This window comes from Sander lucioperca, chromosome 2, assembly GCF_008315115.2.
Source record: "Sander lucioperca isolate FBNREF2018 chromosome 2, SLUC_FBN_1.2, whole genome shotgun sequence".
Lineage (NCBI taxonomy): Eukaryota > Metazoa > Chordata > Actinopteri > Perciformes > Percidae > Sander > Sander lucioperca.
In genome coordinates, this window is record NC_050174.1 from 1232501 (window position 1) to 1250321 (window position 17821).

The 17821-nt window shown below is 39.9% G+C and overlaps 1 protein-coding gene across 2 annotated transcripts in view; it reads left to right on the forward strand.

The window, feature by feature from the left end:
- The window catches only part of tcf7l1b (transcription factor 7 like 1b), a 74631-nt gene extending 71062 nt beyond the window's left edge, over positions 1 to 3569 (forward strand). For both annotated transcript variants that reach the window (XM_031305100.2, XM_031305101.2), the window contains exon 12: positions 2731 to 3569. In XM_031305100.2, the coding sequence (XP_031160960.1) occupies positions 2731 to 3218 (488 nt within the window). In that variant the 3' untranslated portion in view covers positions 3219 to 3569. The remainder of the gene's footprint in view (positions 1 to 2730) is intronic.
- Positions 3570 to 17821: the final 14252 nt, after the last annotated feature.

The window sequence follows — 17821 nt, forward strand, 5'->3', positions numbered from 1 at the left end:
TCTCTGTCTCTCTCTCTCTCTCTCTCGGTCTCTCTCTGTCTCTGTCTCTCTCTCTCTGTCTCTCTGTGTCTCTCTCTCTCTCTGTCTCTCTCTCGGTCTCTCTCTCGGTCTCTCTCTCTCTCTGTCTCTCTCTCTCTCTCTCTCTGTCTCTCTCTCGGTCTCTCTCTCGGTCTCTCTCTGTCTCTCTCTCTCTCTCTGTCTCTCTCTCTCTCTCTGTCTCTCTCTCGGTCTCTCTCTGTCTCTCTCTCTCTCTCTGTCTCTCTCTCTCTCTCTGTCTCTCTCTCTCTCTCTCTGTCTCTCTCTCTCTCTCTCTGTCTCTCTCTCTCTCTCTCTCTCTCTCTCTCTCGGTCTCTCTCTCTCTCTCTGTCTCTCTCTCTCTCTCTCTCTCTGTCTCTCTCTCTGTCTCTCTCTCTCTCTCTCGGTCTTTCTCTGTCTCTGTCTCTCTCTCTCTGTCTCTCTGTGTCTCTCTGTCTCTCTGTGTCTCTCTCTCTCTCTCTCTCTGTCTCTCTCTCTGTCTCTCTCTCTCTCTCTCTCTCTCTGTTCTTTCTCTAGCTCTCTCCACCACTTTGTTTTATCTAACGTTAGCACCGCTCTAGGATACTGTAGCAGTAGCTGTTGTTATAGCAACAAAAGACGCTCTCGGCTGCTTTTTGGAACCAAAACCCTGCCAGCTTTTCTTTTCACCTCAAAAGCGTCCTATTCAACTTTTTCTTATCAAAAAAGATGCCAAGAGTGAACATAGCCTTAATGGTATTAAAAAGGTCTTAACAAGTCTAGAATTGAACTGAAACCTGGGGGTACCTTGTGATAACTGTAGCGAGGGCTTTGTGTTTCTGCGACACTGAACCTTTCTTCGTTTGTTTTGTTGATCTACCTTTCCTGCATGGATTCTTTTCCTTCACTAACACGTCCTGACTTCTTTCCCTGCTTCTGTACGTTGACAAGCAGCTTATGAGGTTCAGTGCTAATAGTGGCAGGTATGTCTGCTGTAATGTGTCCAAAATAAGACAGCCTTCCACCCTTCAGTGCACATTCAGATGTCATGTTTCTTTTTTTCCCATCATGCATGCACTAGGGCTGCATAACGATGATTAATCTGTTGATTATTTTCTGGATTATTTGAGTAGTTGTTTGGTCAGAAAATGGTGAAAAATGTGGATTGGTGTTTCCCAAAAAGTCCAAGATGATGAACTCAAATGTCTTGTTTTGTCCCCAACTCAAAGATATTCAGTTTACTGTCACAGAGGAGAGAAGAAACTAGACAATATTCACATTTAAGAAAGCTGCATGCAGAGAATTCTGACTTTTTTTATCATATTAAATGACTGATTTATCAAAATAGTCATTTAATAGACTCCTAATCGAGTCATCTTTGCAGCTCTAAAATGCAAACCATTTTGTAACAACGCATTATGTAATAATCTGCTGCATTTTGTAAGAAATACCTGAACCCGATATATGTTATAAATGTCTTTCTACAAAATGCGAGGGTTGCACGAACATGTAACGTGGTGTATTATGTAATAACAAACCAAAACGGATGTCTTCATTCCATTTTTTTTAGAACATTGTCAGGTTTATTTTATGAATTCTAGCGTGAATCACGGCAACTCCAAATTCATTTCAAAATTAAACTATTTGTTCAGTGGATTAGTATTATCTTTCATCACTAAATGTATTACACATTTTGTTGAGGGTTTACAAAATGTGTCAGATTATTACATAATGGAAGTATACATTTATCACATTTTGACATTTTATTACATAATGCGTGGTTGCAAGCATGTTCAAAGTGCTCATATTATGCTTTTTGGCTTTTCCCCTTTCCTTTATTGTGTTAAATATCTTTTTTGTGCATGTTATATGTTTACAAAGTGAAAAAGTCCAAAGTCCACCCCAAAGGGACTTACCATCTCCAACAGAAAACACTGTTCACAAACTGCTCCAAACAGCTCTATTGTAGTCCAGCCTTTACTTTAGAGACAAACGTGGTCACTTTGGAACACACGTTATAATGCTCGCCTAGCTGCTAGCATGGCACGCCCTCATACTCTGCTTCTGACTGGCTAGTAGTCCTTACCTAGCTACTGTCAGGGCACGCCCTCATACTCTGCTTCTGACTGGCTAGTAGTCCTTACCTAGGTACTGTCAGGGCACGCCCTCATACTCTGCTTCTGACTGGCTAGTAGTCCTTACCTAGGGACTGTCAGGACACGCCCTCATACTCTGCTTCTGACTGGCTAGTAGTCCTTACCTAGGTACTGTCAGGGCACGCCCTCATACTCTGCTTCTGACTGGCTAGTAGTCCTTACCTAGGTACTGTCAGGACACGCCCTCATACTCTGCTTCTGACTGGCTAGTAGTCCTTACCTAGGTACTGTCAGAGCTCAACACACAGGGTGAAAAGAGGAGCTGCAGCAATGTGCAGTACAACATCAATATGAAAATTAAAACCATGTAAACCTATTCTGGTATAACCTCTAAATACAATTGTGAACCTGAAAATGAGCATAATGTGAGCCCTTTAACATCTTCTTTTCCTGCTCCCTGTTGCAACGTGTTTCCAACTTGATTTGAACGTTGTCCCATTCACTGCCATCGTCTTCACTGTTGTGACAGCGGCTCGCTGGCGTCTGTCGGCGGCAGCCCTGAGGGACGTGAACCAGATTTTTGCAGCCAGCAGCCGATCCATAATTCAGCGTCCTCGCTTCTCCTTTTCTTTCCTCGCAGACTTCTCCATCCGAAGCAAGAAGCAGTGCGTGCAGTACCTGCCCTCGGAGAAGATGTGCGACAGCCCGGCGTCGTCCCACGGCAGCATGCTGGACTCGCCCGCCACGCCCTCGGCCGCCCTGGCCTCGCCGGCCGCGCCGGCCGCCACGCACTCGGAGCAGGCCCAGCCGCTGTCGCTCACCACCAAACCGGAGGGACGCATGCACCACCACCACTTCCCCCTGCCCGGCAAGGCTTCTGGATCCACATCTTCTTCTTCCTCCTCTTCCTCTTCTTCTTCCTCCTCCTCCTCCTCCCATCTCTCTATCCCGATTGGTTCTTCAGGGAGCCACTCGACCACGCCCATCCTCAGCCGGCCAATCCCTTTCAGCTCTCTGCACCCCTCCATGCTCTCCCCCCCTTCCCCTTTCCATCAGGCAGCCCTTCACTCCCATCATGCCCTGTTCCAGTCGCAGCCCCTCTCCTTGGTTACCAAACAATCCGACTGAGTGAATTAGGAGAAGAAAAATAATGCCATTTTTGTCCCGCGTGTTGTGCTGTATATTGCTTTTCTTTACAAAAAATAGCTATTAGAACTGCTTTTTTTTTTTCAAAAAAAAAAAATAAAAAAAAAATAAATGTAATGAAAAGGAAGAAAATATTATTGGTCAATATTTGACCGTCTCCTTCTCTCCATCTCTCAATGAAAACAAAATGTATTTTTTTGTAAAGTTTTACCGCAGAACTGGTTTCTTTTCTTTTTGTTTTGATGATGATGCATTTATCCAAATGACCTCTTGTATAAAAGAACCATTGTACATAACGTTTCTTTATATAAAAAAAAAAAAAAAAAAAAAAAAGAAGGAACAAAAACACGTTTTCTTTTTAGCCAAAAGCTGATTAATGTTAGTGTTAAGTTGAAGTCATAGTACTGGCCAATAATTGCAGCCGGCTCCCCCGTTTTTTTTCAATTCACGAGTGTGTGCCCCCCCCCCCCCCCACCCTTCTTTGACATGTTAAAATAAACATTTTAAAATTGTTTCTTAAAAGCAAATGTCTCGTCTTGGTCTTTTCACGTTTGGACCAGCCCGTGTGTTGTTGTTGTTGTCTTTTTTTTAACGAGGTCATGTGGTCTGGAGTCATATTCTCGCGCTGGTGACCGCAGTGCTGAACAACTCGATAACTGCCCTTAGTAGGTGTTAGAAATGAACATTTAATGAGCGCTATCATTTTATTACAGCCACATTCAGTGGTGGAATGTAACTAAGTACATTTACTCAAGTACTGCACTTAAGTACAAATGTTGAGGTACTTGTACTTTACTTGAGTCTCTTCTTTTCAGGCCACTTTCTACTTCTACTCCGCTACATTTCAGAGAGAAATATTGGACTTTTCACTCCACTACATTCATCTGTTACAGCTTTAGTTACTTTGCAAATTAAGAGTTTTGCACTCAATACTAGGGATGCACCAAATCCAGATTTTTGGGGTTCGGCTGAATACCGAATCCATTGGTTAAGATTCTGCCGAAACCGAATACCGAATTCTACTCCCATTCTCAGTCCATTAACACAGTAAACACATTAATGAAGTCAACAACATCCACAGCCTCTAAAATAGTTAAATGTAACAACTTAATGTTGAATTCACATGCTCTTCTCACATCGTAGGAAAGCACATCGCTATCGCCAGATTAGTGACAATTTTGTTTGGCAAATTTTCGCTAACCAGTGTATGATGAAGGTGTTGTGAAATGTTTGTTTAAAGCACTTAAATAATCATGTTGTTTAGTTTAAAACAGTCTAAAGGAAATGGTCAATTATAGTGTGATTAAAACTCACTATTTACATTATTTACAGTACTTGATTTACAGCTGATATGTGAAAAGGTACACAACCTTATTTGTTTAACAGTAATTTAGTTTTACTGCAGACCGTCACAGGAAGTGCTTTTATTTTGAAGTAGCCTACACGGAAGTTGTCTGTCGTGTACTCTTGCTAGCTTACTGAGATGAACGTGAGACGCTAGATGCAAAACATGTCCGTCGAGCTTAACCCTTGTGTTGTCTTCCTGTCGACCATGAACCTTCCGGGTCTAAATTGAATATTAACTTTTTTTGATGCTTTTTAAAACTTTTTTGTCACTTTTTTAAGGCTTTTTTTATTCATGGTCAATAAACCTAATCCAAATGACATTATACCTATTTTTTTAGTTAAAAAAAGCAGAACTTATGAATTATTTTTGCATAATAGTTAAAATCAGAGGATGTTGAGTGAATCACAGACTGGTATCTGTCCATTGAAACCATTAAAACTTGTTTTTCAAATGCTATAAATTGAATACAACGCCCAAAATTCAATGAAAGTAATCATTGATTTTACCTGCGAAGATCGTTGTATAGAATGCATCCATGCATCCATGTTATTTTTGGGCAATATAGTTTAAAAAAAAACAACTTTTTAAGCAGTTTACACTTTCTTGTGTGTAAAACTGCAACATATTGAACAGTAACATGTTCACAGTAAAAGACAGGCGTTTTTCATTTCATTCGAAGCCATTCCACTACAGAAGGCATGTTGGGTGGGTGAAATTAGAAAGCTAACGTTAGCTAACGAGCAGCAGCCGAGTAAAGTTCGGTTCAGTGGAAAAAAATTCTTAACCCTGTTAAAAAGCCAAATATTCGGCCGAATCCTTGATTCGGTGCATCCCTACTCAAAACAGTTTATAAAAGAGATGTTCCAATACCGATACCAGGATCAGAAAGACGGCCTAAAATGCCGGCATTGGTATCGGTGAGTACTGGAGTTTATGCACAGATCTCATACCACGTAATTTAACCCTGAAGAAAATGTACTTTAAAGTAGTTTATTTATGTTGTTTTTCCGTTATTACTCGCTGTCAAACTGGAGAATAAAAGAAAGTTCTTTGGCGTTCATTGTTTGTGTTTGTTCATGTTTCACAAAGAGTTTAACCTGAGCCAGACTGACAACAAAGATAGAAGTAATATCACATCCATACAGAGATAGTAGTATACAGCTGTTATACATCATATCATCCATACAGAGATAGTAGTATACAGCTGTTATACATCATATCATCCATACAGAGATAGTAGTATACAGCTGTTATACATCATATCATCCATACAGAGATAGTAGTATACAGCTGTTATACATCATATCATCTATACAGGGATAGTAGTATACAGCTGTTATACATCATATCATCATACAGGGATAGTAGTATACAGCTGTTATACATCATATCATCCATACAGGGATAGTAGTATACAGCTGTTATACATCATATCATCTATACAGGGATAGTAGTATACAGCTGTTATACATCATATCATCCATACAGAGATAGTAGTATACAGCTGTTATACATCATATCATCCATACAGAGATAGTAGTATACAGCTGTTATACATCATATCATCCATACAGAGATAGTAGTATACAACTGTTAAAACATAATAAAATTTATGACACGCTGGTGTCGGAGCAGTACTCAGTATCGGCCGATACGCAAGTTCAGGAAGCAAAAAATGGTATCAGACCATCTCTAGTTTATAAAATCTGATGTTTTACTATAAAGTAAACTAGCCAACAATATAACAGCTACAAGTCCAGCTGACATGATCAGACCATTAAACACACAACTGGTTGGATCCTTTACACTTTCTACAATGGGAGATTTTTTCTGCATCGAGTACTTTTACTTTTAGTACAATTTAAATGCAGGACTTTAACTTGTAACTTTGTATTTTTATTTTTACTGTAGCCTGTGTGTGTGTGTGTGTGTGTGTGTGTGTGTGTGCGTGTGCATGCGTGCATGTTTTTACAGTGTGGTATTAGTACTTTTACTAAAGTAGTAAAGGATCTGGATACTTCTTCCACCAGTGGCCACACTGTATATGAAATAAAAGCCCATAACATACCTGCTGTATGTTAGCGTATGGCAGCCAGTTTAATGTTTAATAAAGCAGAATTACGCAACAGCCTGAATGAAAATTTAAAAGCCCCGAAATAAATAATAGACATCTGCTCCGTCTCGGAGTATAACGTCCCACAACAATGACAAAAAATAAAGCAGGTCAGCGCCATCCCAGCAGAACACCGAACCCTGTTCCTCTTTTTTGCACTTTCACTGCATCTTTATTCACCGTTTGGCACACTGCTTAGGCTTTAATTAACTCCGAGGTAATGGGATGGAGCCCCTGGGACCTCATTAGGCATTTCAATTAGGGAAAAATACACAAGGTAGGTTATAGTTTTTGGTGGCTTTGGAGAGATGAGGGGTAGTGCCAGGGATGGACCAATTATGTCGGAGCAAGAGGGAGAGTGGGGGGGAGGGGACGCGCACACTGTTGCCTTACCAACGGGGTTAGGGTTAGTGGGAAAGCTGGGAAATATTACCTCTCAACAGTATTTGAGCTGATTGGAAGATTCAGTTTGTGTATTTAATCGGTATGTGTCTCCAGAGAGTAGACAGCACCATCAGTAGCACTGCTAACGATTGTTTTCATTGTTGATTAATCTGAGGATGTGTCAGCCCCTCCCCCCCTCATCGTAGAGACACCATACTGTCAAGCCACCCCCGCCCCCCCTCCTCTCTGTTTTAAGCAATCATTAACCATAATAAATTGTTTGCTTATTTGCCGTTGCATCTTACATCACTCCAGGCACAAAGCACACAGTCTGCCCGCTCGGAGCCACTTCACCGATCCGTCAGTGAAATTACAGGTAACGAGTTGTCAAAAACAGCCAGAAATCTGTCTCCTCAAGGCTATACATCCACAGCAATGTTCAGTCCTTACTATGCCTTATTATGAAAACTCAGCCCCCCAATGATCAACTTCAGATGTGCTGGGTAAAGGTTGTTCCTCTGTTAAATACATCCCTCTGCCTGTACATGCTTATTCATTTATATTCATCTCCTATTAGTTTGATCTTATCCAAGGAAATACCATGAAATCTGTTTTATACACTTCACTTAAGAACTGTTTACATCTCTCTATATATAAGTACATATTTACATGTCGTTATTAGGGGTGGGAACAAATATCAATACAGCCTATAAGGGTTGCCCGATTGCCCGGGGCGAGTAACTATAACAACCCACCGGCCCGTTTGGTCATCATCGTATCATAATCATTTAATTTGAGTGCACCGTTGGCCAATCAAGAATTGTGTTGGCGTTTGATGCTTTTCACGTTTGAGTTTTTTTTTCTTCTACGTTTTAATTTACATTTTTGGTGGGTTTTTTATACCGAAGTTTGCCTTTTTTCCAACGTTTTTCCTCGAAAATGTAAAAATGTATATATATTTTGCATATAGATATAGGCAATGATAAAATAACACAATATAATACAAAAGAATATAGGGAGGAAAAGTCATTAAAGGCAATAATTAAGATCAGTGTATATGATGGAATAGTGGCATTAGAATCAAATCTGGGCTTTTACTGCCAAATTTTTCTCACACGCACGCACACACACACACACACACACACACACACACACACACACACACACACACACACACACACAAACACACACACACACACACACACACACACACACACACACACACACACACACACACGTATATTTACTGCACCCCCTCCGACAAAATAGTTCCAACATCCCTGTGACTAATTTAATAATAATACTACTACTACTACTACTACTACTACTACTAATAATAATAATAATAAACATAATTTATTATGTTTTTGCATATTGATGACCTTAGTACATGTGTCAAACTTGGCTTCTCACAGATTTTGATCCGGCCCGCATATCAGTTTAGGTTTATGATAAATTTTGTTGCTTTTTCAAGTTTTTGTCAATTTCGGCGAAGCTTTTGGTGCTTTTTTAAAACGTTTTTCCGACGTTTTTTCTGATGTTTTTAGCACTTTTTTTTAAACCTTTTTTGTAGCTTATTTCTTTGACGGCTAACATACTTTTTTGGGACTTCATGTCGACCAAACTGTAAGTTAGAAGACTATATGAGACACAGTCAAAGATGTTTGACTTTTTCGATGAAATCAAAGCATGTCAATAAACTCTACATGTCTGGTCCTTGATGGGATTCTTTTTGTCCAGTATGGCGTTTTTCCATTACATGTTACCTGCTCGACTCGCCTCGACTCTACTCGCCTCGACTCGCCTCGACACACTGTGCGTCCGTTTTCCATTGCAGATTTTAGTACCGCCTCAGCGTGGCTGGTCGTCTTGCCGGCTCGACGCACACACCAGCGCACAAGTATAAACATCAGGCCACTTGAGCTTGTTTTACAGTTCTGTGGAGGCTCCGCGCAGAGCTTTCGCCGTAGCCTTTCTAATATGTGGCCTGATGTTTATACTTGTGCGCTGGTGTGTGCGTCGAGCCGGCCATGTGTGTGTGTACATAGGCTACGGTAAAAGCTCTGCCTGGACTGGAGCCTCCGCAGAACTGTAAAACAAGTGGCGCCGCAGTAAACTGCCGTGACCTAACGCGACACACACACAGAACGTGGAAGGTGTGTGTTGTTGCCAGAAGACACATTTAGTTTCTAAAGAAGCTGGAGGCAGCAAAAAAAACACAGCTGGCTAAACTGTTTAAAAATAGCGGGTTTGTTCAGGACACCCCCGTCTGTCGCTTTCACGTCACCTTTTCGGCTCGCTTCAGCTCGCTGGGAACCTCGACTGAGGAGGTACTAAATAAAGTACCTGTTAGCAGGTACCAGGTACTTTTTTTCGTAATGGAAAACCAAAAAAGGCGAGTAGCGTCGAGGCGAGTCGAGCTGGTACCATGTGGTGGAAAAGCGCCATTAGTGAAGTTGACTTTGACAGCCCTGCCTTAGTAACACATATTTGGTTCGTTGGCATGCTCCGCCTCCATGTAGCAAATTAAAATCTTAGCAGGGCTCCCACTGGGCGAGTTGCAGCAGTAAAACTGTATGGAACAGTTTATGGAAATGTCAGGGTTTCCATCAATCATAAATGAAATGTACTTGGAATCTGCGATTTTGGAGAGACAAATGGGAGAGGATCTTTTCAATAAAAATCCTCCTCTCTATTCCCCCACTTCTGAAATAACAGTTACGCCACTGAATACAGCAATATCTCATTGTCCTTCTCGCGATACAAGAATCGATACCCTGGCGCCAAATATCAATATTTTAATGAATAAAATAAGGCGCTCTGAATAGATTTCCCTGCTCCCAGTGCAACAGGTTCTCACTCCCATCTCGTAAAATACGGGCGCTTGGTCAGGTGCCTTTGTCGTTGTTATTGACGCTAAAAGTCTCCTTTAGTGTCATATGACGCGTTTTAACTAAACACGCTTGGTCGGGACTATTGGCGTCCCGTTTGATGCAGTTATGTTAAGGAAAAGGTCGTGGGTGGGCTTACGTTTCCGTGACACGCGGGAAGAACGGGACGGTTAAAGAAGAAAGCGACTGACAAGTGAAAACGTGACAAGTGGGACACGATCCCCGGTCTCCTGGGTGAAAGTCCTGTGTTGACCCTTCTACCCCCCCGACCAACCTCCCTACGCGGAATTTTGGCCTTAAATACTACTCGCTAGCTGCCTGCTCTCCCCGGTACGTTTTACAAACACGCTGAAGGACGCCCTTTTTTGTCGCTTCAGACGCTGACAGCCACTGTCCAAACGTCCGTATTTTACGAGTTCAGAGTGAGAACGGGTTGCCCAGTGTCACTGCTTCATGGCTCCTCGAGGCGGCGCTCAACACATGAACGAGGGAAACTTGGAACAGAAGTTGACAAGCCGAAGAGGAAGAGGTTTCCAACGGGATGGCGGACAGCAGTCTGAGGAAAATAACAAAGACGCCCCAATTCTTAACGACAACATTAATATTTGTAATAATGCAGCAGGTTAGTGGGTTTCCTCGTATAATTTACAGCATCAGATCTCTGAGAATCGTTGGTATTGCATAACTGAAATATCCCTGATTGAATCGATAATGAATAAAATCGAATCGGGACCTTGTGAATTGGAATCAAATCAATTCAGGAAATCAGTGGCGATACGCAGTAGCCTGGATGCCAGACGAACTTAGCCCCGCCCGCAACATTTGAGGTCGGGAAGTTCGGTCTGGACTTGATCTGTTGTGGAGCAACTATGCTCCAACCAGAGCTGTTCGGACCAATCAAATTGTCAGGGCGGGCTTTATACGATGATGGACAGATGATCAACAGTAACGTAATCAACCACGTCACCAAAGAGCGCTTGGGTTGAATTTGTTTACAATAAAGATGGCTGCCGCTGGAGAATTGAGATGTGTAGATTCCACCATGGCGTCTGTTATAAAAGATATCGACAGCGCATTCATTTTAAAAGAGGAACAGAGAACCGCGATCAAGGCATTTGTCGATCGGAAAGATGTTTTTGCCGTCCTTCCTACGGGATTCGGCAAAAGTGTAATTTATCAGCTGGCCCCGATGGTCGCTAAGAAGATGGGGCACTATGATTGGTTGGAGGTCTATCTGTTGCTCTGATTGGTTGGAGGTCTATCCAATTGAGTGCAGAGGCATTTTCTTTCCTGGTTCGGTTGAAACACGCCCCATAATCACAGCCCAATGGAGCAGTATCAGACTCCTATTCTGACGAGTATGACCACGTCAGGCTAGATAGGCAGCCCTATATGACATTGATCATAAGTGACGTAATACATACGAGCAAGTAGGATTTCACAGCGTTTTGCTCAGTTTGAAACACAATATCTACACGGCAAAAAAACAACCTTAAAACTTACAAAAAAATTGGGTGCCCGGATAGCTCAGTTGGTAGAGTGGGCGCCCATATATAGAGGTCTACTCCTCGACGCAGCGGTTTGACTCTGACCTGCGGCCCTTTGCTGCATGTCATTCCCCCTCTCTCTCCCCTTTCATGTATTCAGCTGTCCTGTCAATAAAGGCCTAAAAATGCCCAAAAAAAAAAATTTAAAAAAAAAAAAAAAAAAAAAAACTTCTAAGAAAAAAAAAAATCTAAGTAATAAATCACGAAACGTTGACTCAATGTAAAATAAAAAACTGTATTCAGTTTAATTTATATGTTTTAACTTCATGCAAACTATTTTCTTAACGTGGAGCACAACAGTTGTCTTTATGGATTTAACGTGAATAATCCATTAACCTGAATTGTTGAACTCCATCCAACCATTTTTTGAAGGTTGGATCAATCTGATAATTTTAGGTTGTCTCAAATAAAACATATAAATATATTTTTTTAATTAAAGCAAATCAAATTGAAAAGTTGCTTTCATTTTGATCATTGACTACTCAGAACACTTTCCTTTAGGACACGATTATATTTAATGTTCCATGATAACAAGGGAATATCCCCAGTGTGGGATTAATACAGACAAACTTATCTTAAATTATTGTTTGAAACATCTGCAGAGACGAGACTACTGGTGTCATCCTCAGACCAAACGCTGTATCTGTATCTGTATAATGGAATAAAAGGTATGTTATGTGGACGTTCCCATGCTCCCCGCTGCTGTTTATCTCTGATACCGTGTGTGCTCGCTGCTCCGCTCAACATCTGCCATGTAAGCACCGGGTCAGATTTAATACATGTTAATTTTTGCTCATTAAATTCTTCCAATCTCCTGCCAAGGTTTCTAATTTGGGCCTTCCTTTGATCTTGAATTTATTCCAGGTTTAGCCCTTTGATAGTTCACATACATACGTAGAAATATGGCACCGAGAACTGTCGTTTCATAAATCACTAAAATAACATTTAAACAGGCTTTTTGGTTGACCTGTCAGCACTTGTACTTGTTATGTATGTAGGCTACTTTGTACGTACGGTTTTATTTTTAGTCATTTTGTATGTTTTATGCATAGGTGTAATTTACAGGGGGGGATGGGGGGGTTACAACAAAAGCATATCGTCCCAGCCCTAATAAATGACATTATCTTCTACTGACTCTTGACCTTAAATTGCGGTTAATAACCGGATGCTGTGTTTGCTTCCCAATGTGATATTAAATTGACCGCTTCTGTAACATTCAGTGAGCTCAGCAACACTCAGCTGGTGTCTTTGTGGCGACAGGTATGGCTGGCTGTGAGCTTAACAACCTCCTTAATGTATTATTCAAACCCATTTGACCTTAAAGACGGAAATGCAAATGGCTGTGAAGAATGAAGAGGGATCATCGGACTTTTCAAATGTCAAATAGCCCGCATGCTACAATTAAGACACATTCATTACAGGGAATCCCCCCAGGAATCCCCCCCACAGACACACACACACACACACACACACACACACACACACACACACACACACACACACACACACACACACACACACACACACCCAGCTGAGATGTAAAACACACCCAATTAACATTTGGATGATTATCTCATCTCTTAAGCTACTGCACACATTCAATTAAGGTTAAATAGAATAACATATACATAGGCATTGAGGAAGGTATGGCTCTACCCAAAATTGAAGGGGTGGGGGGGGGGGTCACATTATAACTGGTGGGTCTGGGTGTCCTCCCCCAGAAAACTTTGTGCTGTCTAACACTTAATTTCCTGCATTCTGCTGAATTTTTCTGCAACAATTTGTGCCTTTTCTGCATCAAGTTATGGTGCAAATGTCTTTATTTATGTCAAGGAAATTATTATTATTATTATTATTCTCCTGTATTGTTCAAAACTTTCTGCATATTCAAAACCTCACACGTGTTTTCGTGTTATTTGTGTTATGTTTTTCTCATGCCATCAACCTGCCAGCTGTCATGATCTGCAACAGTGGTTGGGTCACTTTACTCCAAGCTTGTGTCTTCTTGTTTTATGCTTACGTGTTGCATTGTTGTAGCCTGTCTAGTGTTTTAAGCCAACGGTTCTCAACCTTTTCGAGTTGCGACCCCCGCAGAACAATGAGGTTCGTGTTCGCGAACCCCCCCCCCCCGAGAACGACAGAAAGAGAGCTGCAAACCGGTGCAAACAGCTGTTTCTACACGCCTCCTCCTGCTGATTTTGGGTGACTTTTGTATAATGCTTTGCTTACTGACAGTTTAGTTTTACTTTTAGCAGCTAGCACCTAGCCTTGTCCAAGTGCCCCAGGCTCTGTGAGTTTTTGATGCGTTTGTGACTCCCCCCCCCCACGCCTTCAGACCCCTTTCTGTGTTCCAGGACCTCCTCATTTACGAATGAAGCTCTAAATATACATACCGAACTCACACAGTAATGTAAAAACCATTCCCCAAGTCTAAAATGTTGTTTTCATTTTTTTCTCCCCAACCATCTGGCGACCCCCAGAAATGATCTCGCGACCCCCTCAGGGGTCCCGACCCCCAAGGTTTAGAACCACTGTTTCAAGCCATCAACCTGCACTCAATCAATTCTAATCCCTATAACAGTGTATATTATTCATGGTGTTCTGCTGTAAAGTTACGTGATTTTGTGTTCATTATTTTACTCAATGCTATTTTACTCTTTGGAATAAATACAATTATATGTGCTTCAAATATAATAACTTTGGGCTGGTAGTTTTTGCATACCCACACATTTACACAACTACATAAAGTTATCTGGGGCCATGATGTGCTATTTTTTTCAATCGCACTGCATATCAACACTGCCATCTGCTGATAAGGTCAAACACTGACACAACAAGCGCCTCTGAGGAAATCTCTCCAATTACCAAACTAGACAGGCTGACAATCTATCTTCATCTTCCTTTATATAACATTTCGGGGAGTTATTTTTTGGAATGAAAAAGTACATTTAATGGAGTTCCTCTGTTGTCGTTTTCTACGTATAAAAATAGTCTTAGAAATACCCTTCTGTCTAAAGAATTTGATTTGGAAAAAGACTGATCACTCTTTTAGAAACGGTTGTTTATACTGTCAATACTTCTGTGTCTCTGCACGTATTTCTCTTTTTTAACACTTGTTTTGTATGAAACTTTTGACCACTGATACTCAATGATTTTTTGTGAGGACTCTTGTGCTTATTGTGATATTTTTCCTCTATTTATCTATTAATGGTTAAGGTACCAGCAGGTTTTGGAAATATACCTAAATATGAATGCTCTACATAATTCTGTGTGGATTCATTATACAGAAATCAACATCCATCTACTTTACTTTAGATTGCTCTGGTATATATATATATATACTATTATACTACTACTATTATACTTTAGAGGGGCTGTATTGAAGTTTATGCTCTATCTATAGTACTGTATGTGAATGAATGTTATGTATTAATGCCTGATTTTATAAAAGGAAGTTGTTGATTGGTGCACAAAAGCAGTCTCCTCCTACAAAAGATGGCTTCTCAGGATGTAACACCATTTGCCTGAAGATGGTCTAGTACCAAAACGTTGCCTATTATTAAACTTTATATATTTTTTGCAAGTCAGTGTGCGTATCTTTTGCTATGACCTTTGCCTGTCTTTGTGTTGTTTTTGTATGCATACTACTGGGCATTTATGGATTTTAGTGTCCTTGACTTGAGGTTAAGATGAACCGGGCACACATGTACCTCTCCCCCATATGTGTGTGTGTGTGTGTGTGTGTGTGTGTGTGTGTGTGCGTATGTGTGTGCGCGTCTGTGTGTGTGTGTGTGTGTGTGTGTGTGTGCGTCTGTGTGTGTATGTGTGTGCGCGTCTGTGTGTGTGTGTGTGGTGTGTGTGTGTGTGTGTGTGTGTGTGTGTGTGTGTGTGCATAAGTAAGCATGTGGGTATGCTTGTTTCTTTTGTATTTTGGGTGTTGATATATATAATAAAAGATAGATATAGATTAATCAAGTAAAATTTAATTTCCAACAACATAGTGGAAATAGTGAAAATGTTGCGTGGCTAACTTTGGAAAACCACTCGACCAGAGTGGTTTGTGAACCAAAAACTTAATAATGTCAAGCCCTGAATGCATGTAGTGAAATGCATTAAAAAATTAAATTTAAAGATATATAACCAAGATATATGTATAAATATGAATATATCCAAGGCGCATGCGATGATCATGTCATGCAACTTCTGAATTCAGGCACTGATTTGAATGTCTTCTGATTGTGATAGAAAATGACATTGAATGCTTTTGAATCTGACTGAAACGTGAAAATGTAACTTTTATTTCTTAGTTTGGTATGCATTTATGTCAATATTAACATTGGAAGTTTAAAAGATAAATATATGTCCTATTTAACCAACCAAATTATAAAAGTTTCCTTTTAGGGTAGATGTTTTGTTTCCAAGTACAAGCAGCTTTTTTTTTACCTAGCACTGCATTTACCTGCTGACCCCATTGTTGTCAGTGAAACATCCCAAGTTTACACAACAGAAAGGCGTGATCAATTAGTCCTGCCTTAAGCAAGCCAACAGATGAGCCTGAATGAATGCATGCATAGAAAGGTGATAGCTCCTGTGTGTTGTAGCCTACATGGAAAGATAGAATAGCTCAACTAGTTTGAAAAAAAATGGAAATTATGATTTGTTCAAAAGAATGTATCCACATATAACTGTAGCCTAACACCTAAACTCGATGTGTTGATTGATGTTAAAGTGTAAAAAACTGACTAAACAGTTCAAATAGATAGCTAAAAGTACTGACAAAACCGTTCAAATAGTTAGCTTAAACTACTGACTAAACAGCTCAAATAATTAGCTTAAATTACTGACTAAACAGCTCAAATAATTAGCTAAAACTACTGACTAAACAGCTCAAATAATTAGCTTAAACTACTGACTAAACAGCTCAAATAGTTAGCTTAAACTACTGACTAAACAGTTCAAATAGATAGCTAAAACTACTGACTAAACAGCTCAAATAATTAGCTTAAACTACTGACTAAACAGTTCAAATAGATAGCTAAAACTACTGACTAAACAGTTCAAATAGATAGCTTAAACTACTGACTAAACAGCTCAAATAGATAGCTTAAACTACTGACTAAACAGCTCAAATAGTTAGCTTAAACTTCTGACTAAACAGCTCAAATAGATAGCTAAAACTACTGACTAAACAGTTCAAATAGATAGCTTAAACTACTGACTAAACAGTTCAAATAGATAGCTAAAACTACTGACTAAACAGTTCAAATAGATAGCTTAAACTACTGACTAAACAGCTCAAATAGATAGCTTAAACTACTGACTAAACAGCTCAAATAGTTAGCTTAAACTTCTGACTAAACAGCTCAAATAGATAGCTAAAACTACTGACTAAACAGTTCAAATAGATAGCTTAAACTACTGACTAAACAGTTCAAATAGATAGCTTAAACTACTGACTAAACAGTTCTAATAGTTAGCTAAAACTACTGACTAAACAGCTCAAATAATTAGCTTAAACTACTGACTAAACAGTTCAAATAGATAGCTAAAACTACTGACTAAACAGTTCAAATAGATAGCTTAAACTACTGACTAAACAGTTCAAATAGATAGCTAAAACTACTGACTAAACAGCTCAAATAATTAGCTAAAACTACTGACTAAACAGCTCAAATAATTAGCTTAAACTACTGACTAAACAGCTCAAATAGTTAGCTTAAACTACTGACTAAACAGTTCAAATAGATAGCTAAAACTACTGACTAAACAGCTCAAATAATTCGCTTAAACTACTGACTAAACAGTTCAAATAGATAGCTAAAACTACTGACTAAACAGTTCAAATAGATAGCTTAAACTACTGACTAAACAGCTCAAATAGTTAGCTTAAACTACTGACTAAACAGTTCAAATAGATAGCTTAAACTACTGACTAAACAGTTCAAATAGATAGCTTAAACTACTGACTAAACAGCTCAAATAATTAGCTTAAATTACTGACTAAACAGTTCAAATAGATAGCTTAAACTACTGACTAAACAGCTCAAATAGTTAGCTTAAACTTCTGACTAAACAGCTCAAATAATTAGCTTAAATTACTGACTAAACAGCTCAAATAATTAGCTTAAACTACTGACTAAACAGCTCAAATAATTAGCTTAAACTACTGACTAAACAGCTTAAATATGTGTAGCACACATCACCCACTGCCATGGAAACCATAGCCCTGCGATGTCAGCGCACAGCCTGTAGGCGACAGTAAACCACACCGCTGTGTGTTCTTCTGCCAGAGAAAAGAAGAG